Source organism: Rhinolophus ferrumequinum, chromosome 13, assembly GCF_004115265.2.
Source record: "Rhinolophus ferrumequinum isolate MPI-CBG mRhiFer1 chromosome 13, mRhiFer1_v1.p, whole genome shotgun sequence".
Taxonomy (NCBI): domain Eukaryota; kingdom Metazoa; phylum Chordata; class Mammalia; order Chiroptera; family Rhinolophidae; genus Rhinolophus; species Rhinolophus ferrumequinum.
The window spans coordinates 19897492-19921338 of record NC_046296.1 but is presented as its reverse complement, the minus strand read 5'-3'; the positions used below and the strand labels follow the sequence as shown (position 1 = coordinate 19921338).

The window sequence follows — 23847 nt, the reverse complement described above, 5'->3', positions numbered from 1 at the left end:
CGGCTCCCCCTTTGCTCTGGAGGCAGAGAGAGGGGAGGGGAGAACAACCCGGCAGTGCAGGACAATTGGAGAGGAGTTTAAAAAAATTAACAATAACCCCTGAAAGGCGAGGGTGCTGATGGAGGTGGTGAGGGTTCTTATTCACACAGCACTCTGCAATTGTCCTTTTAGTTAATCTCTTCTTAGATTCATTTTGTAAAGAAGCAGGGTCGGCCTGCCCCTTCCACCACCACAGGGAACTCTGAGGTCCGGGGAGGGAGCCTGGCAGCCAGGGGGTTCATCCCTGAGGCCCAGGTGTGATTTCAGGAACTGGGAAAGGCCTTGGATACACATATGCCCCCCATGTTCAGACTGCCTTCCCCCCTGTTTTATGTTTCTTTTATTTCTTCTTATATTATTGATGTACATATTTATTAAAGAATTTTTAAAAACCCAGGAAAAAGTAAATACAATTACCCATAAGATACAATACAAAGTTTATGTTTGGTGACTATATTTCCCGTTTTTTCTCCTATGTGTAAATAATAGACATTTTTTTTCCAACCCTTTATTTTCAATATTTGAAAACAGAAAAGTGAAAAGAATGGTTCAGTGAATATCCACCCACTGGTATGGCCTCCACTTAGATTAAACAATGAACATTTTGTGCGTTTACTTTTTCTCTGTCTATGTAGCTACTTTTTTTTTTTCCTGGATGAATCATGTGAAGCCTCGTTGCCGACTTCACCTCTACAGACTTCAGCATGCATCTCCTGAGAAAAAGAACATTATTTATAACCACAACAACATTAGCACATCTAGAAATGAACAATTATTTCCTAATATTGTCAGATACTGGCGCATATAATTGTTCTCTGATTATCCCCCAAATATCTTTTAGAGCTGGTTTAATTTTGTTCTGATCCAAGACCAAACTGGAATTCGTGCTCTGCATTTGGTGGTTACATCTTTAGTGTCTTTTGTAGTGGTCTTTCACACCAACCCCACGACACTGAAGTTTTGGAAAGCCCAGAACATTTGTCCATGTTCTGAATTTGTCTGATTGTTTCCTTCTAGTGTTGTTTAACTTGTTCCTCTGGCCCCTGTATTTCCTGTAAACGGAAAGTAAGTTCTAGAGAACAGATTACCTTCAGATTAGCTATTTTGGCAAGAATTCATCATAGATGATGTTCCATACATTATCTTGCACCACAACCGGAAGCAATAATGTCAGCTCGTCCCCTCATCGGTGATGATTGTCTGAGCACGTGATTAAGGGGGTGTCTCCAGGTCTCTCCCTTGTCACAGTACACGCTCCCCTTTGTAGTTTGCAGGTCGCCTGTGGGCAATAATATCTTGGTGCTGTGTGGATATCCTATATCCCAGCAACCGCTTACCCAGCAGTCCAGGCAGCCTTGGCCGCCTTGCCTGAACAAATCAGTTACTTGGGATTGCAAAGTGGTGATTTTCTCTTTATCATTTCCTCTCCTTTATTAGCCGGCATTTTTCTGTGAAGAAGAACTTTCTTCCCCCTCTGCCCTTTTGAGTATTACTATGAACCTCAATACTTTTATGAATTCGGTGTGTTAAAAGCAGTCATTATTGTGCTAGATGGATGAACTGTCCTGAAGTTGGCCATTGGGAACCGGTTCGAGCTGGCTCTGCTATCCCCAGGCTAACACAGAGTCTCCATGACAATGTATGTGGGAGAGGTAACTCCGAGTTTAAACTCATTCTCACAGGTGTAAATGTTGCTGTGGGCCTTACCCAAGTGCACTTTTGGTTTGGGCTTGGGGTCAGGGTCCAAGGCCCTCTTCCTGGCCTCAGGAGGGGCTTTGACAGGATAAAAGAAAAAAGGGAGGAAGCAGGAAGCCTTGCTGGACAGTCTTATAGGACATTTAATCCAAGGCCTGGGACCAATTTTCCCAATTTGATAGATGGAAAGTCATGTCTTGAGATGTTTTATCCCACATTCCCAGTAATGGTAGGGTGCTTTGATGATGGTTACAGCTAAGACCAACCTGCCTTCAAGTTCAGTGGCTTTCCTTGGAGCTAAGTCTCAGAGCTCTGGGGCTCCTGGCTGCTCCTGGGTGCTTGCCAGAACTTTGATCTCTCTAGATCTTCTGTTCTGAGGCGCCCCTGTCTGGTCCTGGGGCTTTTTCCTAGGAAGGTGCAGCTGTCTGGAGGAGGTGATGGAGGTAGGGGACCTGGTCAAGGTAAGGGGTTACATAAAGCTGATTGGTGGCTGGGCTGATGCAAGAAGCTGCTCCCTCCATTTCCCCTCTAGAAGGAAGGGGCTTGTTGTGAAGGAGGCAGTTGAGACCTTTTCTCTTGAAAGCTTTAGCCTGGTAGTCCCCAGGGCTCTGTGTCCCCTTTTCTCTCCCCCAGACCCCTCACTGTGACCTCCTCCCACTCTCTCTGCTACTGTTACTGTCTGTCTTATTCTGCCCACCTCTCTTTCTCTCAGTTTGCTTGTGTGTCACTTTTTCTAGTTACATCCTAATCTGAAGAGCCCTGGGGTTTTGTCCTCTGTGTCCACCCACCCCAGCCTGGCCCTCTTTGCATTTCCTCTTTTGGACACTTGGTGGCACTATTATCTAAGATGTGACCCATGTCTGATTTGGGCAAGCTGCTAGGGGAGAGAGACAGAGACAGAGAGAGAGACAGAGACAGAAAGAGAGACAGAGAGAGAGAGAGAGAGAGAGAGAGAGAGAGAGAGAGAGAGAGAGAGATGGGTGGAGAGGCAGAGAGGGAGAGGTATGTGCACACACACACACACACACACACACACTTCATGAGATATAAGAGAAGGAAAGTGGAGATACTTGGAGGGCAGAGCGGGGGACTTTGAAAAACAATTGTTTCTGAATGCAAGAATAAAACCTATTCATTGTATCCCAAATTTGAAAATAATCAGAGAAACTGAAAGAAAGAAAGAAAAAAAAATAACCATGTTTCTCTGTACCCTATACCATCCTGGAGATAACTACTGTTAACATTTGTATATCTTTCCTGCTAGTACGTTTTCCTGTCTGTAGTTCTCACTCCCCGTGTCTGTCCCACCCGCAAGCCCCGCCCCTCCCACTGCTGGAAAAATATTAGATTCAAGTTACAGTTGATTTTCATTATTTGCAGATTATGTATGGATATTTGCAAATTTGCCCACTCGTTAAAATTTATTTGTAACCTCAAAATCGTACTCAGGTGCTTTCGTGATCATTTGCAATCACAGGTGCGGAGCCACAAAAAATTTGGGTTGCCTGACTGGCATGTTGCCAGCTGAGTTGGAATACCCTGATGCTTTGCCTTCTTGTGTCAGCTCTCATCCTGTAAATAAGTGTCCCTTTCTTGGTCTACTTCGTGTCGTGTTCTTTACTTTTTTTTGCTTTTTATTGGTGATTTCACTGTTTAAAACGGCCCCCGAATGTAGTGCTGAAATGCTTTCTAGTGTGCCGAAGTGCAAGCAGGCTGAGACGTGCCTTATGGAGAAAATGCCTGTTAGATGAGCTTCATTTCAGGCACAAGTTACAGGGTTGTGGCCATGAATTCAATGTTAACGAATCAATAATATATATTAACTAAGGTATCTTTAAACAGAAACACACACTAAACAAGGTTATGTATTGATGAGTTGACAAAAATGTTGTGGCAGAGGCTGGCAGGAACCTAAGTCTGTATTGCTCCTAAGCTAGGAGCAATGGTTCAGTATTTGCTAATTCAGTGTTCTTGGTGATCTACAGAATGTGTAACTACCACCAATAAGGAGAATCAACTGTACCTAAAAGCAGTTTGGTAACTGCTTTTATCAGCTAATATTTTCTTAGGTTACTCAATAGCCTTTGAAATCAATTTTTTGATGACTGCTGTGGGGACAGAGTCCCAGAGAGCAGTTTCCGGGCTCTCAGCCTCACGTGGAAAGGTGCTGGCTCCGTTATTAGATGGCCATCAGCTGTAATCAGATGGCCGTCCGCTGTGGCTGGGTGGCCATCAGTTGTTACCGGTTAGCCATTAGCCACTAATGTAACTGCCGTGGCTACATTGCGGGGTTGATTGGCAGGCAGAGAAGCGGCTGGCGGATTGCAGATTGTGTTGATCCTACTGCCTGTGTCTCGCCCGGCCACCAGCGAGACTGGGGGCAGGAAGACCCCTTGTTGGGGTACTGGAAGATGTTTGCTTTTGTGTCTCAACCAGCCCCCAGGGAGGATAAGGATGACTCCCTTATCCACGGCTCTGTGGGTGTTCCTTTTTGGCCTCACCATGTCCTGCGTTCTTGTGCGGGGAGCGGGAGCTGAGTCCCTGCATGACAACTGCATACTGTCCCATTAGATGAATATAATGTGAAATTTAACCTATTTTTGGATAATTCTTTTTGTTCTTGCAGTTTTCCTATTTTATGAACAGCTCTGTGACAAATCAGTGTATAGGAATCTTTGTCAACACTCTGATTGCTTTTCCATTGGGAAGTTTCTAGAACTGGGTCAGAGGGCATGCTTATTTTTAAGTATTGGATAAAGGTGGCCAAATAGCCCTCCAGAAAGGTTGTACTAATTACACTCCATCAGGAAGTGAAGGAGGGTTTAAAAAAGAGACTTAGAGACAGAGGAGGAGAGGAAGCTTGGTGCTGCCTTGGCTGAGTGTGGGGAGTAACAGGGTGTGGGAAGGCTGTTGGGGACTTCTAGTACCAGAGACAGTGCCGGCCTCGGGGGTGGCCATGGCTCCAGCTGCTATTCAGGTTCCCAGACCCACATCCCAGTGGCTCTCTCAGAGGGCGCCCTCGACGGCAGTCAGGTCAAGTGCTTCGCTGGCTGTGGAGAAGGCCTACAACTCCCTGCATCGCTTGTGCGAGCGTGGGGCAACCTGTGCCTTCTTGTTCCAGGGAGCTGGGGCATGACTTGGCAGCATCTCTCAGCTATGTCTGGTTAGGGTCCTTTCTTTTCCTTTTAAAATCTTGTTCATCAAATTTTTGAATTAGGTAATGTATTTATTCAATCAATCAATCAATCAATCTATCTAACTATCATCTATCTATCTATCTATCTATCTATCTATCTATCTATCTATCTATCTATCACCTATACATTTCTGTCTGTCATCTATCATGCAAACTCTCCCTCTTGCTCCATACTCATCCAACAGTTCATCATTTCCTGTCCTCCCTTGCAAATGAAACCACTGCAGTTAGTTTCCCTTGCATCATTCTGGTTTCATTATGCATATACACAAGCAGATCCGACTATAAATTCTTAGCTTTTACCCTTTTAACAAACGGTTGCACATTGCACTCACTCTTCTGCACCTTGTTTTTAATTTTTCCACCAGTTTTATTGACATATAATTGACATACAGAACTGTACACATTTAAATCCTACAGCATGACTTCTTGACTTACATATATTGTGAAATGATTACCATAATAAGTTTCATTAACATCCGTCATCTCTGGAGATACTCCCCAAAGAAGAAAAACATATTTTTTCCCTTGTGATGAGAAATCTTAGGATCTAATCTCTTAACAACTGTCAAATATGCCATGCAACAGTGTTAACTATAGTCAACGTGTTATGCATGACGTCTCCAGTACCTAGCTCGTCAATTAATAAGATAACTTGGAGGTTGTCTCATATCACACAACAGTCCTCACCCTTTTTAGTGCTGCATAGTACTCCACTGTGTGGTGGACATTAATTTATTTAACCCATGCACTATTGGTAGACACTTGGGTTGTTCCAAACCCTCGCCAGTTCAAGCCATGCTGCAGTGAATAACCTCACACGTATGCCCTTCTGCACATGTGCAAGTATTTCTGTAGGAGAAATGTCTAGAGGCAGAGCCGGTAGGTCAAAGGGTATTTGCATTTGTAATTTTGACAGATAGTGGCCAACTGCCCTCTGGAGGGGTCAAGTTTCCCCAAAGCCTTGCCAATAGAGGGCTGTCAGACCTTAGAGATTTTTATGAATCAGATGGATGAGAAGTAGTATCTCATTTATTTTATTTGTGTTTTTTTCATTGTGAAGGAGGTTGAGCATCTTTTTATGTGCTTTACAGCCCTTTGTGTATCCATTCTTGAAACCTATGTCCCATTTTGCCCACTGTTCTGTCAGATTGATCACACAAGGGCCACATCCTGGTACCCATCCCTCCTCCAGCATTTTCCTGGGCTCTTCTCATAGGGAGGAGGGGAATGGGGACAGGAGCCTGCACAGGGCAGAGCAGGGATAGAGACAAAGTCTTGGCCCCTGGGGAGGCTGCACCATCATCTCGTGAAGAAATGGAAGCCCCTGATCTAAGTCAGATGCTCATTAAATGAGATAATGCACGTAAAATGCTTCACACAAGGCAGGGCCCATAGTAGATGCTCTGAAAAAGGCTATTCATTATTTTTATGTGTAGGACATGCGAACCTATCAGGATCTATATACCTGAAAGCGAGCCTTTACTTGTTGTCCCCATGTGCGTTCAGGATGCCCCGGACTGGCTGTGAGGCCTGACACTGCTCCAGGGGCTCTAGGGGCAGAGCAGAGCCCACACGCTGCTGGGTTGGAACTGGTTTCAACCTCTGCTAGGTTTCTGGTTTGTGGAAAGCCCAGTCTTAAGAGCAGGGCTGGTCTGAGGCAGACTGTGGCTTATGGGGTTTGTATCTTTACTGAGTTTTCCTCTCACTCTGTGCACGGCCCTGAACCCAGCCCTGGCCCTTCAGCTCCCTTCTCCCTTTCTCTTCCCCTACCTCTAAACTCCTAGGAGTCACCATCTTCCAAAGGAGCAGGTGATCTGAGCTGATGGGCAAAAGGAGTGCTGCAGGGCCTATGAGAAAGCCAGTATGGACTCAGGGCCCCCACATTCAGGGTGGTGGCCATAATGGGAGTGGGGGAGGGGCATTTCCAGCCAGAGGTAAGAGCTAAGGGTGCAGGTTTGTGGCATTCAGGCGGTCTATATTCCCCAGCTAGGTCTGACCTAGCACTGAGCTTTTTGTCTCTGCAAAGATTCCTGTGTCTGAGTCCACTGCACAGGACCCCAAGGTTCTCAGGGCCTTCTTCCCAGCCTGAAAGGTGGCCAGCATGACAGAGAATGGCCACTGGCTGGCTTTGGGTCCCCAAAGGAGTCCGGAGTCCCTATGTTGCTCCATCCACCTGTCCCCTGTGTTTTCTAGCTCTGCAGCAAGATCCTGGAGAAGACGGCCAACCCTCAGTGGAACCAGAGCCTCACGCTTCCTGCCATGGTGAGCCTCGCCCCCGTGGGCCCTCCCCACGAAGCCCCAGGCTCCCGCCGCCCCAGCATCCTGCCCACATCCCAGGCTTCTGGTTCTTCAAAAGGCCCCCACACCAACATGTCTCTCTTCCCTCTATAGTTTCCTTCCATGTGTGACAAAATGAGGATTCGTGTCCTAGACTGGTGAGTTCTGAGCCTCAGTGGCTGTCCTCCGGGGTCACTGGGTTCTTCAGTTTCCTTCAGTTCAGTCTGGGCACAGTGGGAGAATGCGTTTCGGGGGAGGCAGTCTCCTCTGGGGGAGGAAGAGGAAGACAGGGTGTGTGCTGTTCTTGGAGTGTTCCTCAACCTCAGAAGGATGACGTACTGGAGTAGGAAATTCTCCGACGTGGGAGACTGTCCTGTGCATTGTAGGATGTTTAACAGCAACCATGGCCTCTCCCTGCACCCCCACCCCCAATACCCAAAATGTCTCACAGCCCTGCTTATAGGCAGATAGGAGGGCAGCCAGGTGGGGCTGGGAGGGCTCCGGGAGCCTGAGATCCCTGAGGCTAGGAGGGGCCAGGAAGGCTTCTTGGAGGAGGTGGGGTTTTGATAAATCCAGGATGAGGGCATTCCAGTGAGGAGAGGATCATAAGCAAAGGTGAGGAGGCTGGAAAGAGCAGTTTCTGGGGAGATAGGCTGTGATGGCCCCTGGGTTGGTAGGATGGCATGGAAGGGTCTTCAGGCTGGGGAAGTGGACGGGGTTGCCTGAGCAGGGGATACCACTGTCAGCTTGCGATAGGCGAGGCCTGTAGCCACACGGACATCTGAGAGAAGTCATAGTATCTACCACGTGTTCAGTACCTACTGTGCACCAGGCCCTGTGGCCAGCAAGCACTTCACACTCACAATCTCACTTGATCTTCCGCTCGACTCCTCTACAGTTGAGGAGGTAAGTTTGGCAACATTGAGTGACCTGCCTGAGGTGACAGCTGGGAGCAGCTGAGGCCAGGCTCAAACCCAAGCCTGCGTCCCTGAAGCCGGATTCTTACCCACTGGGCCGGGCTGCCCCCTGCTGTGTGGAAGTGGTCCCTCTCACACCTGAGGGGCCCACAGGGGTCCACACGCTGCTCTCCAGGACCTTCCACACGCCAGGCTTTCCAAAAAGAGAGCTGTCCTTTCTCTGCCCCCAAAAAGTCTTGGCCCTGCGGTTCCCACTGTGTTGTCCTTTGGTGTCATGCCCATGGCACCCCCAGCCAGGAGGCTAATGAGAGACTAGGGAAAACCCCCAGGCCACAGAGCCATTACCGGGCACGCCAGTTCCCCGGGCCTAAAGAAAACAGCTTGTGAGAATTAGAGGAGAGGAAGGGAGCCGCTGGCAGGGCCGGGAGGGAGGGGCCTCTCGGGCCCTGACCGCCGGTATGTTCCGTGGGGAAGCGGTTTGGGGGAGAGCGTGATCTCTTCATTGTAGCTCAGGGTGTGTGCGCGCATGTGTGTGCGTTGTGCTGGCCGGGGGCGGCTGGCTGTGCGTGTGGATGCATGTGTGCGTGTGTGCACCTGGTGCGGTTGTCCCCTGTGTTGGGGATGGGCCTTGTCTGAGTGTGGGTGAGCTGCGTCAAAGGCTTCGGCCTACTGTACAATCCAAACACATTACGGAATCTGGTGGTTGCTTCTCTGGTTTGGGTTGAAGTGGCGTTTTTATTGTGAGTCTATTTTCAGACTTGCTGTATTTTCCAAAAGCAACCCCAAGCCCCAAAACCCAACTTTTGGCCAGAAAGCATTCTGCTGTTACAAGCTCCTATCCAGAACAGTGCTTTCTTCCCAGAAAACTCAGATAAACTTGTGTTATTACCTGAATCCTGGAAATACGATCTAGTCCATATGGCCTGTTCTCTGTAACTTAATCTTCCATTCAATTCTTTAATTTCTTTTTCATTAAGAAACAAAACACCAGAACCCCCAGCCCCCCACCTCCATAAAAACAACACCTCTTCCTGTTCTTTTTCCCTCCTCACCAGATTCAGGTAAGCCCCAGGGTCAGAAAACTCATTCCTCCCCAAGGGCTGGTCCTTTCCAGGAGTTGGTCATCGAGGCAGTTTAAGAGTACGCTTAACTGTCACTTATCTGGTGTCGATAATCTCATTGTAAAATGTTTAAAGGAATTTTTCCTTTCCAGTTCTGATTAACATCCTTCACCAGGAAAAGTGATAAACATCTGTGCTGCCAATTCACTCTTCCTAATGTAGCCCCTGCCCCGATGGAAATATTTAAAACTGACGCTTAATCACCTCCCTGGGAAATACAAAGAGGGAGGAAGGAGCAGCAGAGATCAGGTATCTCCTGGGTTTAGATTTAAAAGAGAAATAATAAAATCACCCTGCCCAGGTGCCTTTTACAATGGGGCTTGGGTGTATCATTGCCTGAAGCCTCCTTCTAGTGGCCAAAGCACAGGAAGCAGAAGAGGAAGCCTGCAGGCTCCAAAAATAAAAAGAGGGAAAATGCACGCGGGGAAACTTCCAGAAGGAGATCAGCCTTGCCCAGCCCAGCGTTTCTCAACCTCAGCAGGATGACGTACTGGAGTAGGAAATTCTCCGATGTGGGAGACTGTCCTGTGCATTGTAGGATGTTTAACAGCAACCATGGCCTCTCCCTGCACACCCACCCCCAATACCCAAAATGTCTCCAGACATTGCCACATGACCCCTGGGGATCAAAATCCCTGGCTGGAGAGCCCCTGATCTAGCCTGACGAGGAAGCAGTAGGTTGCTGCAATCAAAGCTCTGCTTTCCACGTCTGGCATTTCCTGCTCAAATCCCAGCTTTGCCATCTTGGCAAATTACTTAACCTTCTAAACCTCCGCTTCCTCATGTGAAATTAGGGCTAGTTATAATAGCTCCCTTGTAGGGCTGATGTGAAGACATGAGCTAAGTCATGAAATGATTTTAGTACAGTGCTTGGCTTTTAGTAGGTGCTCAATAAACGTCAGCTATTACTATACATCATTATCAAAGGGAGCAGGTGTGGGGCCCAGAGGGAGGGTCTGCACAGGACGTTGCTGGCTAATGGGTTCACCAATCAGGTAGTCTCCTCGAGCTCCTACCCACAGTCCTCTAGGCTGTTTGAGAGGGGAGAAGCCTTCTTTCTGGGAAGCAGGACAGGCTCCCACACCATGCACGGGGCAGTGTGTGCCATGGCACACTGCAGCAGGAGTCAGAACACCAGGGTTTCAGTTCTGGCTCTGCCGCTCCTCCCAGGCTGACCTTGGGCAAGCACCTTCCTAGTTCTAAGCTTCAGTTTCCTCATCTGTGCAATGGAGGGGATAACAAAAATACTTGTTTCTCAAGGCTGCTGAGCAAAGGAAGTTAAAAGTGTTTTGTTGTGTAGAAAGTCAGCTACAAAAAGGAATAGTGCATTAGTGCATTTGGGTAATTTAAGAACATGGCCTTGGAGACGGGTTTTTCCTGGTCACTCGGTTTTCTCCATGGTCTGGATATTTCTTGAGCTCCTGAGCCTGGCTCTCCCTGGGTCTGGCGGCCTGGCTCCCCGAGCAGCCTCCTGCTCCCCAGCCTGTCTCCTGCCTCTCGCCAAGTCCCTCTCAACCTGCAGATGTCCCCGCAGGCATCCAGGCTGGCGGATGGGGTGCAGATGGTCGTCAACAAGCTGGGCTAGTTCCCTCCTGAGGACTCTGGAGCAACACTTTCTTTCCAGGCTCTTCATCCCTAGGATTGCCTGGCCTCAGTATCACACCCAATATGAAGACTGGGGCCCCTAACGATGTCCATTTCCTTCTGGGGGGAGTGGGGCTGTGGTCTGCGAGCCCCTTCCCCTGGTCAGGCCCTCTCCGTTTCCCTGCTGTAGGGACCGCCTTACCCACAATGACATTGTGGCCACCACCTACCTGAGTATGTCGAAAATCTCTGCCCCTGGAGGAGAAATAGAAGGTAAGTCCCCCCTCTGTTCTGCCTTCTAGGCCCCCATGCTCCCCCTTGTTCACCCCTGCCCGTCTTACACCTCTAGTTGTAAGAGTTTGCTGAAAAAGGAAGATTGTAAGGTCTTTGCTGCCCATTTCCCAGGGAGAAAGGCTCTGGCCAGTGAGAGAGATGGGCGGGCAGGCATTTAGGATTCTCTGTACCTTGGATGGTGGCATGCACCACCGAACGGTATAGAGAGGACAGTGCACTCCTGCACATAACACTGGTGGCTGCAGCCACGCCGTCCATTGGGTTGTGTGTTGGCCGACTGGGCTCTAGCAGTGTCTATTCTGAAACAACTTTCATTGGTCTGTTAAAAAGTAGTCCCTGATCGTTTAAAGAGACAATCTAAAAGAAGAATATACAGTTTACTCATGAAATTACCCATAAGCCTACCCTCCCAGACAGGAACAAATTTGATATTACGTATGTATGTATGTATGTATGTATGTACACATATGTACATGCATATATATGGATACACATACATGTATGTATATATACATATATACACCAAAAAGCTTGTTTTAAAACAATCTTCAATTGTTTCGAAAATTGCTTTTTTGACACTTGGCAATACAACAAATACAACATAGATATTATTAAACATTCTTCTACAGTATAACTCTAAATGAATATACATGTTCTATATGTGAATGTACCATTATCCACAGTAGCTGGCTAATGTTGAATTATAATATTTTGTAATTTTTGCATGTTATAAATGACTAACTCTATATTGAATATTTTTGTAGTTGAATCTTTATGCAATTCACGGTTTTCTTTTTAAATGAATACCTGGAAGTGGTATTGCTGTGCCAAAGGATTTGAACATTTTAAAGCTTTTGGTATAAAAATTGCCTTTCCAAAAGACTGGACTAATTTACACTCTAATCACTCATATAAGCCTATTTTGCTATACCCACACCACTACAGGGTAAAATAATGATATTAAAAAAGAACTTTGTTAATTTGATGGGTGAATTTCATTGTTGCCTTTTCATTTCCTTGACAGTTGATGAAGTTGACCAATGCAAATTTAAAAATATTTTAATAATTATATTTACAGATTATATACTTTATTCTATTATAAATTGTCTGTTTGTGTTCTTGTTCATATTTCTTATAGTATGTTTGTCTTTTTTTCATTTTTTGGTAAGAGTTCTGTATGTTTATGGCTGTTAACTTTCCCTTGTCATATAGGCAGTAAATAATTTTTGTCAGTTTTATTTTACCACTTAATAGTTTTAGACATGTAGAAATTTAAAATTTTTATGTAGCCAAATCTGTTAATCTTTTCGTTAGTGAATAACGAAAGGATCTAACATTACTTTTTAAAAAGTTGTTCTTTGGTGACACCAACACTACATATTGAATAATCTTTCCCTGTATTTTGATTTGCTACCTTCGTCCCCTACTAAATTACTAAATGTGTTGTTGGGCTTGTTTCTTGATTTTCTATTATCTTTAATTGGTATGTCTTCTTATTATTTCTTAGGTTTTGGTATCTGGGTTATGTTGGCTCTGTAAAATTAATTGGAAAGATTTAAAGTATTTTCTAACATCTGGAACAGTTTATATAACATAAGAATAGTCTTTTGAGGGTTTGAAAGAATTCACCCATAAAACCATATGGGCTGGGTGCCCTTTTTGAGTGGGTGTAGTACTAGTTCTTTAAAAAGTTTCTAATTTCTCCTGTGATCATTGTTATTTTCAGTTTGTTACTTTTACTGTAATAAGTTTTGATAAATTACATTTTCCTAGAAAAGCATTTATTACATTGAGGTCTTCTAATTTATTTACAGAGTGTTGGGCAGATCAGTAATATAAACAATTCTCTCTACCTGTGATATCTCCCTCTTTCTTATTTCAAATGATATGTGTTTGAGTTTTCTTTCTTTCTTTTTTTTTGTGATTAGCCTTGTTAGAAGTTTTTTCTCCGACTTTATTGGATGTTTCAAACAATCTGCTTTTGGATTTATTTATCAATTCTAATATTTTTTCCTAATTTTTTATTTTCTCATCTTTTTACTTTTTCTTTAGTTCTATTTAGACCTATTTTGTTTCCTATTTTAGCTTTCTACTTACCTTTTTGTGTTTATTTTCAGTATTTCTTATCTAAGTAATGAAAGTATGGTTTCTGTCCCATATATCATGTTTTTGGCTTGCAGCAAACCCCAAGGTTATATTTAACTCTATTTTTCACATTGAAATATTTAATCTACACGTTTATTTTGGTGTATTTTCAGAGAGCAGTCTGATTTGATTCCTTTGTAGGTAGTCTATTTTTTCTAACTAGATGCTTCTTGTAGGAAGGTATCTTTTTTCTTATAGTTTATAAAAAAATTACTTCAATCTATCTAGGTGCAGGACTCTTCATTGAATGTTGTCTGAGACATGGTGAATTCTTAAATCTGAGCTGAGGAATAATTTTTTTATTCTAACATTACAGCATGGATAGCTGAAGGCAGGGTGGAGAAGGGGTAAGAGCTGGAGTTCTGGAACCAGTCAGCTTGGGTTCCAGTTCTGCTGCTTTGTAGTTGAATTTCTCCAGTCTCCTCTTACAGTCCCAGCCTCACAGGTTGTTATAAGGATCCAGTGAGATTACAAATGTATGGTTCTTAGAGGGTCTGGTGCACAATAAGCCCTAAAATAATGTTTGCTGTTTAGTATCCTTATTATTAGCTTTCTGCATCACTAATCTGATTTTTTCCCTTGTATTCTGCTTTTTACTGTTTCCCATGTGGTTTAAAATTGGCCGTTGCATTTTTAGTTTCTTGTCATGCCCTCTTTTCCTTCGATCATTCTTTTTGATAGTTCCCTTTCGATCTTTGTTCTCTCCCTGAAGTTTTGTTTTGTACCACAAAAGCTATGTCTTCTTGCACTCTAGTGAAGATTCAAAATCATTTCCTGAAAATTTCAGGTGACTGCTCGCTTGACTCTTACAGATGCCATTTCCCTATTCTGGTTGGCACTGTTATTCTTTCTTCCTCCTTTACTCATCCTATAACAAGATCTGTTCACTGTTGGTGTCTTTCTACAGAGAGGTGTGTGGGTCTCTGTCCATCCATCTTGTCAGATCTTTACCTAGAAGACAGGTTGATGTGCCCAGTTTCTGGAAGACTCCACCCAGTGCTATTGAAGTTGACCAATCCTGTCTCTTAAGTTCTCTGAAACATTAAAACAAAACAAAACGAAACAAAGCTTTTAACAATAGAGAATTCAAACAACATAAAAATGAACTGTACAATGAACTCCCAGGTGCCTTTGCTCAGCGTTAGCCTCTAGCTGTTCTTTGCCCTCTGATTTCATTATTGATGCGTGTAATTAGTGGAATACCCAAAAACTGCCTCCAGAAGGCACTGCTCTCTGGGTTCTTTCTGTCCCAGTTCCACCCCCACCCCCTAATTGTGAGAACTGCTCTCCCAGGATGTGGACTCCCTGTTCAGATAATTTCTGAGAATGGCTGTCTTGGATGTTAAGGCAGAAATATTTTAAGTGGGGGGCAGTGCATCTTGAGGGTGGGGTGGGAGAGAGGGTGTTCTGCCCCCTCACAGATCGGATGTCCTGGTATGGAAGGAATCTCTTCTCCAGTTTTCTGCCTGGTGCTATCCCTGTCTCCAAATCCAGGAACAGACCCTGGTAGAGGCACAAATTGAACTTCTGACTGTTTTCTGACAGCGCTGTTTCACGAGGCTACAGCTGTGTCTGCCATCAGCTGCCTAAAGGAGAGTTTAGATCCTTGTCCCGCCATCAGTCTTCCTGATGGTGGTGACGATGGCCTTGGTCTTTTTCAGGGTTATCATGAATATTTTAATGGCAACGTTAGAAAGACGTTTATTTGGCCACTAGATGGCGCTCAGACCATGGGCAACGCCGTGTGGTTCAGGGAGGCATTCAAAAGCCAGACCACCGTCTCCTACAGATTGTTTTGGAAATAGATGAGAATATTCCTACCACCAGCTAACCAGTTTAAAATGTTCTGTTAAATAGCTTGCTCTCTGTAAATAAAAGAGTTACTGCTCAAATGAGCCGTTCATGATTGCTCTGATGTCCCTTCCCTCAGAGATGTGCCCCTTTCCTGGGCCCTGAAGGTTTGCACTTGCCTTCTCCCTGCCAAGCTTCTCCCACTTGTCCTGAGGCCACCTCAGAACCTGCCATTGCACTTTTCCTTTTAGTTCTTTGTATTTTTCTTCACGTTGGGGGATTCTAGCACGACAATGCTTTATTTCCTCACTGCTTTCAAAACCCGAACTAAACTGAACCATAAAAATAGGTTTTTTTCTCTATATTCCCTGCCTCATGGTCCACCAGATTATTTGGTCCATCCCAGAGTTTTTGTTTTCATGTTTTCATTTTTATTTCCAGTGAGGACAGGACCTAACACTAGCCTCTTAAGCACTTCTGCCCACAAGTTTGCCTGGGCACACTTAATTATTCCTTGGATTCTGTGCTCCAAAGCATTTACTAAAAATTTTGTTCTCTAAAAAGGAGTGCTTACCTGAGATGCTGCAGTTCTTCTGGAAGGTAACGGCTCATGAGACCTGTGAAACCTACACAGATTCTTTTATAATTTTATACATATGAAAATCATGCTACATAAATAGCACTTGTGTCCTTCATTTTATTCCACAGCAAAGACATCTGAAGTTAGTTTCTTTTTGTCTTTCGAACATAGATTATGGTTGATATCCCAGCAGTTCTTGGTTTTTCTTCCTGCCTGGTGCCGGCTGGTGTCAGAGAGCCAAACCGTGGGCGTGGGAAGTGTGCCTAGAGGCAGAGGGAGCCGGCAGGGCTGGCTGTAGTAATGGCTGCAGCCTCTCCAGGAGGGGACACCGGTGTCCCCAGGACTGTCTGCGGAGCTGGGATGGGGCTGTAAAGTGTGGCTGGGAGGGCCTGCTCGTGCTCTCCCTGGCTACCCGCTGGTCAGAGAGTTGGGCTTGGCTGCTCAGGCCAAAAACTGGGAGTGTTCATCTGTGTTTTGGGGCTTCCACAGCTCCAGTTCCTTGGGCTTAAGGGAAAACACACCAAAACACTTGTGTTTTGGCAGAAGTGTGATAAGGACTAAATAGAGGCGTTGTCTTTGGTGCCTTCACTGGTCACTAGCCCTTGACTTTATGAGCTGTTTGCAGACACAGGGCAGAGAACCTGGGATGATCCTCAACACCTGGAGACCTGGGACCTTGCCCCCAAATTAGGAATCCTTGGCCTAAGTTGTCAGCAGGACCACTTCTTAACCCAGCACTGTGCTTGGTTAGGTCTGCTGAACAAACAAACGAATGAATGAATGAATACAGGAAGAATGAATGAAAGGTGCCTTTGGGAAACAGGCTACCCTGTGGCCACCCTCTTGGTCCTCCCAGCCACCAGAGGCAGGTGTTGGTCAGATGGCTGGTGGGATTAGGTGACAGCTGTGTTTGCAGCCAGGATTCAGAGTTGGTCCGTGGGTGGGAAGGCACGTTTGCCTCTGCAACAAGCATGTGGGGGTCAGAACTACGACCTCAGCCTCATTACCTTGAGATAACTGGCCGGGCCTGTTTGGAATCATTTGGAAGGAACTTAAAAATGGAATCTGTTTGCTTCTGGTGGGCCCTGCCCACTGCTCTCCTCTGGGCTGCAGCTGGGCTGGTGCCGGTCCTCTCGCTGTTGCTGAAAGCTCCCCTACAACCAGGGGCCCGGCTTCCCCGCTGAGGAGAACCTATGTCTGTGGATGTGGAAATGGCTATGACTTACAGTTTCTGCAACCCTGACTTCTGCCAGCTGGTGTCCCCAGCTGAGGCCGGGCTGTGGGGAGCTGAGGGGCTGGGTCCCAGGACGTCAGGCCCCCTGCCATGGGGCATCGCCCTTAACTGCCTTCTGCACTTGATGGGTCAGCCCTGTCCTTGTGTTCAGACTTCCACGTTCCCCTCTTTTCTCTTCTTCATTCTCTCTCTCTCTTTGTGTTTTTGCTCATTCTTTCTTCAAATGTTTTGCTCAACTCTTGGCTCTTCACTACAATCACGGAGCTACGGGGAAATGGTCAGAGGCATGATTGTTTTGAAGGAGACCAATAGGTAGCAGTGACCAAAGAATGAAAATAATCAGGGATTGCACCCACCACATCCCCAGGCTTGATCATGACCCCAGACTTGGTTACACTTAGCTGGTTGGAGAAGGAGACAGGGAAGGTCAGAGTGTGGGAAGGGGCAGAAATCAGAGAGGATCGTGGAAGGAAACTGAGAGGTGCTCACTCTATTTGCGGCATCTTGTACCTGCCTAGAAGTGAAGGATGGATTTCAAGAGCCAGGAAGTGTGCCAGAATACCTCCGTCCTTGCTTCTCTTATTTCTAACAGCATTTAGGGACACACCCAAGTGTGTAGAACCTTCAGCTAATGGACCGCGTCTGGCACTGTGCTTCACTTGAAGAGGCAGGCGTCAGAAGCTGGATCCCAATTCCTGCTGTTGTGAAAATGCAACACAGCGCCCTCAGTGGCAATACTAGAAATAGCCGCTAGGTGGAGATATTGTGCCATGTAATGCCCCCTCTCCGGGAGCTGGGACCCAAGTGTCAACCTGCCTGTTGGGTGGAGCACTGGGTGTGCCTGGCTGCCTAGTTCTGGCCCTTTTGTGCTTCCCCCACTCTTTCTTTGTGTCTGTACTTTGTTTCCCTCACTTTTCTGTCTATAATATGGAAAAGCACATTTTCTTCTCTGTGTTATTTCTTGAATGTATTGAGTCAAGTTTCGGGTCAGGTTTTCAATTGGCAAACAGAACACGCAGATGTGCAGGCAGATCCCAATGGGGAGGGACCTGAGGGCTCACCGTGGCACTGGGGGCTGTGTTTGGCTGGGGGCCGGGTGATACTTTGTGATACATTCACAGCTGGGCTGGGGGTAGGGCCTCAGGTCACATCTGTTTCCCACAAGGGGGAGCTGTCTTTCCATCTCTCTCTGCGCCAGCTCTCCATCCACATGCTTTTCATGTAACAGGTCCACCTCCCAGCCATGACCATCCTAACCCCTTTTCCATTTCTTTACGCTTCAGAGGAGCCTGCAGGTGTGGTCAAGCCTCCTCCAGCCACGGACAGTACGTGCTTTCACCTTGGGGATGAGGAGGGGGCGGGCCTGGGGTTTTGCTGGAGGGAGAGGGTGCTGGTTGCCTGGAATTTTTGATTTGCCTGAGGTGGGTCTGAGATTCCCTGCCACGGGTCCCCTAGCTTACCTTTGGCTGTTACCTCTGAACTGCAGTTGAATATGTAAATTCTTGGAATTTAAAGGCAATTTTCTCCCACCCACCAAACCCCTTCCTGAATCTGCTGGGCCCCAGCTGATGATCAAATGAGTCCACGCAAAGCAAAGAGGGGGTGGGGCCGGCGTGGGTGTCCTCCGTGGGGCAAGGGACATTTTGGGGAGCGGAAGGAGGCCAGGGTGAGCTGAAAACTCTTGAAGTTGAAATCTGCAAGGTGAATCATGATTGCGATGACTGCTACAAGCAATTAGTAATGCTCACGTTAGTTCCCTGGGCCTGGGCCTCCCACCAGAGCCCCAGTTGTGCTGGGGACTGGAGGGAGAGTGAAGATGGATACAGAGCCGCCCCTGGCTCTGGGGGAGGCATGTTCCTCCTGCCGTCTTATTTCTCAAGCTCCGTCCCCCACCCCACCCGGCTGTTGCCGCTAGGTGGGACTCAGAGTTCTCGGCTCATGTCCTCGGGTCAGCACTTCATTGCTAAGGCCATTTATTTTGTGTTCACCTTGCCCCACTCTGCTTCTATGGATTGGATCATACGAGATGGTTCCTGTTCTCCCTGGGCCCACTTCCCATCTTTGGCATTCTGGCTTTTCAGGGTTTTCAGAGTATGGCCAGAGAAATCCCATCCTGGGAATCTTGGCTGTCAGCTGGAAAATCATGACGTTAACCAACGAGCCTCTCCCTTCCCCCAAGAGGGAAATGCTGTAGAGAAGAGAGTCCCCTCGTCATTAGTGTAATTCCCCTTGTAACTCTCCTCCAACTTGCTCCACTGAAAGATTCTTCTTTGCACAATGTGAAGAGGGGGAGGGGATCCCAGCATGAGTCAGGGCTTTTAGGTGGTCTGTCTCAGGGGCGTGGGCCACGTACCCCCCAAGGGGCCACCTTGTGGGGGGACATCTGGCTGGGCCCCCTCCCTGGTGCCCTGGGAGATGGCTTCTCTGGTCACCAGGCCCTGGGACCACGTTTGTGCCCCCCTACACTCGTGTGGGATGGAGACAGGATGCAGGGTGGGGTACTGCCTGAAAAGGGTGGGGCAGGGGAGGGCCCTGGCCCCAGCTTTACATGCTGGTTTAGTGCATGGGCTTTGAGGTCAGATCATTTGGGGTCTTGCCATGTTGGAGCCATTCATTTCTTTGCATCTCTGAGCCTCAGTTTCCTCATCTGTAAAATGAGGAAATCGTAAATGAGATCCTAAATATAGTAAAAATCTCCATGTCTGGGCATTACGCTGAGGATTAAAGGGACATACGGGAGACAGTGTAACTACTCTTCACACATGTGCGGGGCCTGTGCATGTGTAAGGGCTGGGATGGACTCCGGCCCGGAGGAGGCTGGACTGACCACTAGAAAGCCCCTCTAACCCTGCCTGTCTCTCAGTGGACGACCACCTGGGCTTCCTGCCCACCTTTGGGCCCTGCTACGTCAACCTGTACGGCAGTCCCAGGGAGTTCACTGGCTTCCCGGACCCCTATGCGGAGCTCAACACAGGCAAGGTGAGCCTGCTGGACCCCGCTCCACCCCACCTTTCCTAGAGCCCCCGGCCTGAGGGAGGGGTCCTCCAGCCTGGCGTGGGCAGTATTGGGGCCCGATAGGGCTTGAGCAGGCCCAGGGCCAGGTAGCCACGTCCTCGTCCTCGGAGAGCCCTTCTTCTGCCTGGTCTCCTCCTGGCCATCTCCCCCCTCCCACACCCCTCCCTTTTGCCTCTCCTTCAGGGATAATCCCCCATTTTCCTGGACCCTGAGGGCCCAGCCCCCTCACCTCATCTGTCTTGTGTTTTATATCTCCTCTGGCTGGGTTGGAGTCTGGTATTAACCATCTGGGTGCTTTGGTCTGTCACTTGAATTCTCTGGGCACCATTTCCTCATCTGCAGAGTGATGGGGGAGACTCAGAGACCTCCTTGGTGCCTGGGAGATGAGCGACTTCAGGGACAGATCAGGCCCCTTTCCTTCTCCCCTCCTTTCCCCCTGCTCCTGGTGATCCAACCTTCCCTCTCAGGGGGAAGGAGTGGCCTACCGAGGCCGGGTTCTGCTCTCCCTGGAGACCAAGCTGGTGGAGCACAGTGAACAGAAGGTGGAGGATCTCCCCGCAGATGACATTCTCCGGGTAGAGGTGAGAGGCGTGGCTCTCGAAGTGGTGAGGAGGGTGGTGAAGGGGGGTTGGCCTCAAGGCGTCATGGTGGACGAGGGCTCCGCTCTATCCACACTCATGTGCCTTCACCCCTCTGGGCCTCAGTGCCTCAGCTGGGAAGTGGGAGTGACCCCACACCTGTGTTGCCTCCCTGAGGAATGTTCAGAGGCTCATAAAGATAAATGAAAATATTTTAAAAGCCTAGAGCTCGATACAAACTGAGAGGTTATTTCATAGCAATAATGTAAGAGTAGCGAACACTTATTAAACACTCATCGTGCGTCAGATTCTGGGCTAGTGACATCCTGCTGTCATTGAGTCCTCCCAGCACCCATGAGGTGGCCGCTGGTAGCATCTCTCCATTTTACAGATGAAGAAACTGAGGCTCCAATGTATCAGAACAACAAGTGGGGGAGCTGGGCCTTGAATCCAAGAGGCAGCTACATGGAGTCCACATGGTGGTTTACGCTTTCAGGCTCTGTAGTCAGACAGCGCTGGTTTTAGTCCTGGCTTGACCAGTACCAGCTGTTCTGTTTCCTTATCTGTTAAGGAAGGGTAATAATTATACTTACCCCATAAGATTGTCGTGAGGGTTCAATTAATTCTTACCCATATGCAGTAAGCACTCAGTCAGTGTTGGCTCTTACTGTTTATAGTATTCAAAAACCCAGTTGTGTTAATCCCTCTTTGCTCTGCTTTCCATGAAGGGGCTCCTAAGTCATCCTGCTGCTTGTGATTGAGTGCCGCCCACGGCCTCAGCCCTGTGCCCGATGCCCAGAGGGGACAGTGGGATTCATTTGTGCCAGGCACATGGCAGAGCTGGCTGGTGTGGGGAGAGGAGCCCCTGAGTGGTGTGGGGTGGATGCCCTGGGCGGGGGCCTGGTGGTTTAGAGCCTCCTGTCCCTTCTGAGCAGCAGATACGGAAGACCAGGCTCCCCAGGGTGGCGGTGTCATGGCTGCTGGTTTGGATTAAGGAGCAGCATGGCCTTGGAGGCACAGAGCTTATTAGAGGAACGTGGCCAGGCACACAGGCCCGGAATGAGCTTGCTCAGTCAGTAACCAAATCTGGGCACTGTTGCTGAGCTGGACCATTCGCCACCCATCTGTCCAGGCAGGATTTACTGGCCACCGGGAATGGCCAGGGCCTGCCAGGCATGTGACCCCTCCGCACTCCGGTGTCTCTCTTCCTCCTCCCTGTGACTCTCTGGCTGCCCTCCCTGTTCCCAGAAGTACCTCCGGAGGCGCAAGTATTCCCTCTTCGCCGCCTTCTACTCGGCCTCCATGCTGCAGGATGTTGATGACGCCATCCAGTTCGAGGTCAGCATCGGGAACTACGGCAACAAGTTCGACACGACCTGCCTGCCGCTGGCCTCCACCACCCAGTACAGCCGGGCGGTCTTCGATGGTGAGGCCAGAGGCCGTGTGCCTGGATAGGACCCAGACCACAGAGAGGGGCTGGACCCTACGTCCTGCCCCGCACAGAAAGCTGCCAGAGGTCCACTCAAGGGCCTGGCCTGGGCAAACCTATTGTGGGGGACCTCCTGCTCTGTTTCCCCTGTGCCACCTCCCCCGGCTCTCCTCCTGGTGGGTCCCTGCTGCCAGGACCGACAGGTTGGTCTCCCAACACCAGCACCGATCCTGACCTACGGTGATCATTGATCACATGGTGGCTGTAGGGCTTGGCGTAGAGACTTTGGAGAACTGGGGTTTTCCAGAGTCCTTCTAACAACCCCTTTGTTTGGATGTGTCAAGGAGCCCTAACCGAGAGCAGCAGCTGACTGTTTAGCACGTGACGAGAGCTCAGGCCCCTTGTCTGGACACTGGGGAATACGGGTCACGCACGTGGGTCTGAGGGAGTTCTTAGTGGGAAGGGCGAGCAGGTGCCTAAATCTGTCCCACCCTCGGTCCCCTTCCCACCCACCGCTCTACCCCTGGCTCAGTACCAGGCCACTCTTGTCCCTCCAGGGTGCCACTACTACTACTTACCCTGGGGCAACGTGAAACCTGTGGTGGTGCTGTCATCCTACTGGGAGGACATCAGCCACCGAGTGGAGGCTCAGAACCAACTGCTGAGGATCGCTGACCGGCTGGTGAGTGGAAGCTGGCCCCCCCTGCACGTGCACTGTCCGTAATGGCGTCTTCAGACCAGCTCCCTGTGGGTGCACACATAACTGTGCCTGCAGACCTTCATGACGTCTGGGGTCCCTTGTGTGCTAACAGTGCCAGGTTTGCGGTCCTGTCTTGCATACTGGAAAGAGAGGAGAGGGAGTGAGAACTATCCTGGGAGCCCTTAGTCTGATGTAGGAGACAGCACAGAGAAAGAGCTGAGAGAAACTGAGCCAGGAGCACAGGACAGAGTCTCGCACTCGTTCGTTTGTTGGTTCTTTCATTCATTCATCAAATGCCTTTGACTCCAACCGCATGCAAGGGCTTGTGCTTGAAATTTCTAGCTAGAAGGTGGGCGTGAACAAGGAGCTGACCTGCCCTCAGGGAGTCAGTTTAGCAAAGGAGAGCCCAGTTTCACCCATACCTCCCATACAGAAGTTCCAAACTTAAGTTCAGGTGACACTCCAGGTGACACCAGTGAGAGATGGGGCTCAGCGGAGAGAGGGCCAAGAGCATCGGGGGGCATTGCAGGGCAGGGAGGGGTAGGAGACAGGAGCCCGGCCAGGTTGCCATTGCAGTGGTCCAGGGGAGACTGACGAGCCCTGGGGAGGAGACAACCTGGGGAGAAAATTGCAGGACTTGGGCTGGCAGCACCTGGTGGCCTATTGGATGGGGAAGGAGGGAGGGCTGGGAGGAGTGACTCCAGGGGCTGGGAATTGGGAAGTTGGGAGAAGAGCAGAGTGTTGAGTCCTGTTTTGGATGTGACCTGGGGGTTGTCTGTAGAGCCTGGGAGTGACAGGCCGGGTGCTTGGACAGAAAGTAGAGGGGAATCAAAGTGGACAGAGGGCTAGAGGCCCAGGGTGAGAAGCTGGTGCTCCTGGTGGTGGCCCCAGGCCATTTCTGTGTGTCCATGGGGTGGAGGCTCACCCACAAGGCACGTGGCCCGTGGGAATGTGGAGGAGGCAGGCGTGGCCATGATGCTGGAGCAAGTGAGGAACAGTGGGATGGAGGGAAGTGGGCTGAGAGGCTTGGACGTGTCTGTGGGTGAAGAGGTGAGCCTAGTGGGCAGGGAGGGTGGCAGGGGAAGGGGATGGTTGGGGTCTTGGAGACTGGCAATCTCCATGGTGTAGGAGAACTTGGAGTTAATGCTGTTTCAGTTGAGACTCTGTTCTCTGAGCCAGTTATTTTCTCATAGGACAGTCCTTGAGGGTAGGAACGATGTGTTCTTCCCAGGGCCTGTCCCCAGACTGG

The 23847-nt window shown here is 48.5% G+C and overlaps 1 protein-coding gene across 23 annotated transcripts in view; it reads left to right on the top strand.

Moving 5' to 3' along the window:
• Positions 1-23847, top strand: part of DYSF (dysferlin) — a 207617-nt gene that overhangs the window by 65944 nt on the left and 117826 nt on the right. For 14 of the 23 annotated variants that reach the window (XM_033124779.1, XM_033124799.1, XM_033124793.1 and 11 more), the window contains 8 exons: positions 7127-7195; positions 7325-7368; positions 11023-11105; positions 18160-18201; positions 19740-19855; positions 20359-20472; positions 21718-21895; positions 22456-22580. In XM_033124779.1, coding sequence (XP_032980670.1) covers positions 7127-7195; positions 7325-7368; positions 11023-11105; positions 18160-18201; positions 19740-19855; positions 20359-20472; positions 21718-21895; positions 22456-22580 — 771 coding nt within the window. The remainder of the gene's footprint in view (positions 1-7126; positions 7196-7324; positions 7369-11022; positions 11106-18159; positions 18202-19739; positions 19856-20358; positions 20473-21717; positions 21896-22455; positions 22581-23847) is intronic. The other 9 variants (XM_033124795.1, XM_033124787.1, XM_033124801.1 and 6 more) reach the window with 1 other exon arrangement.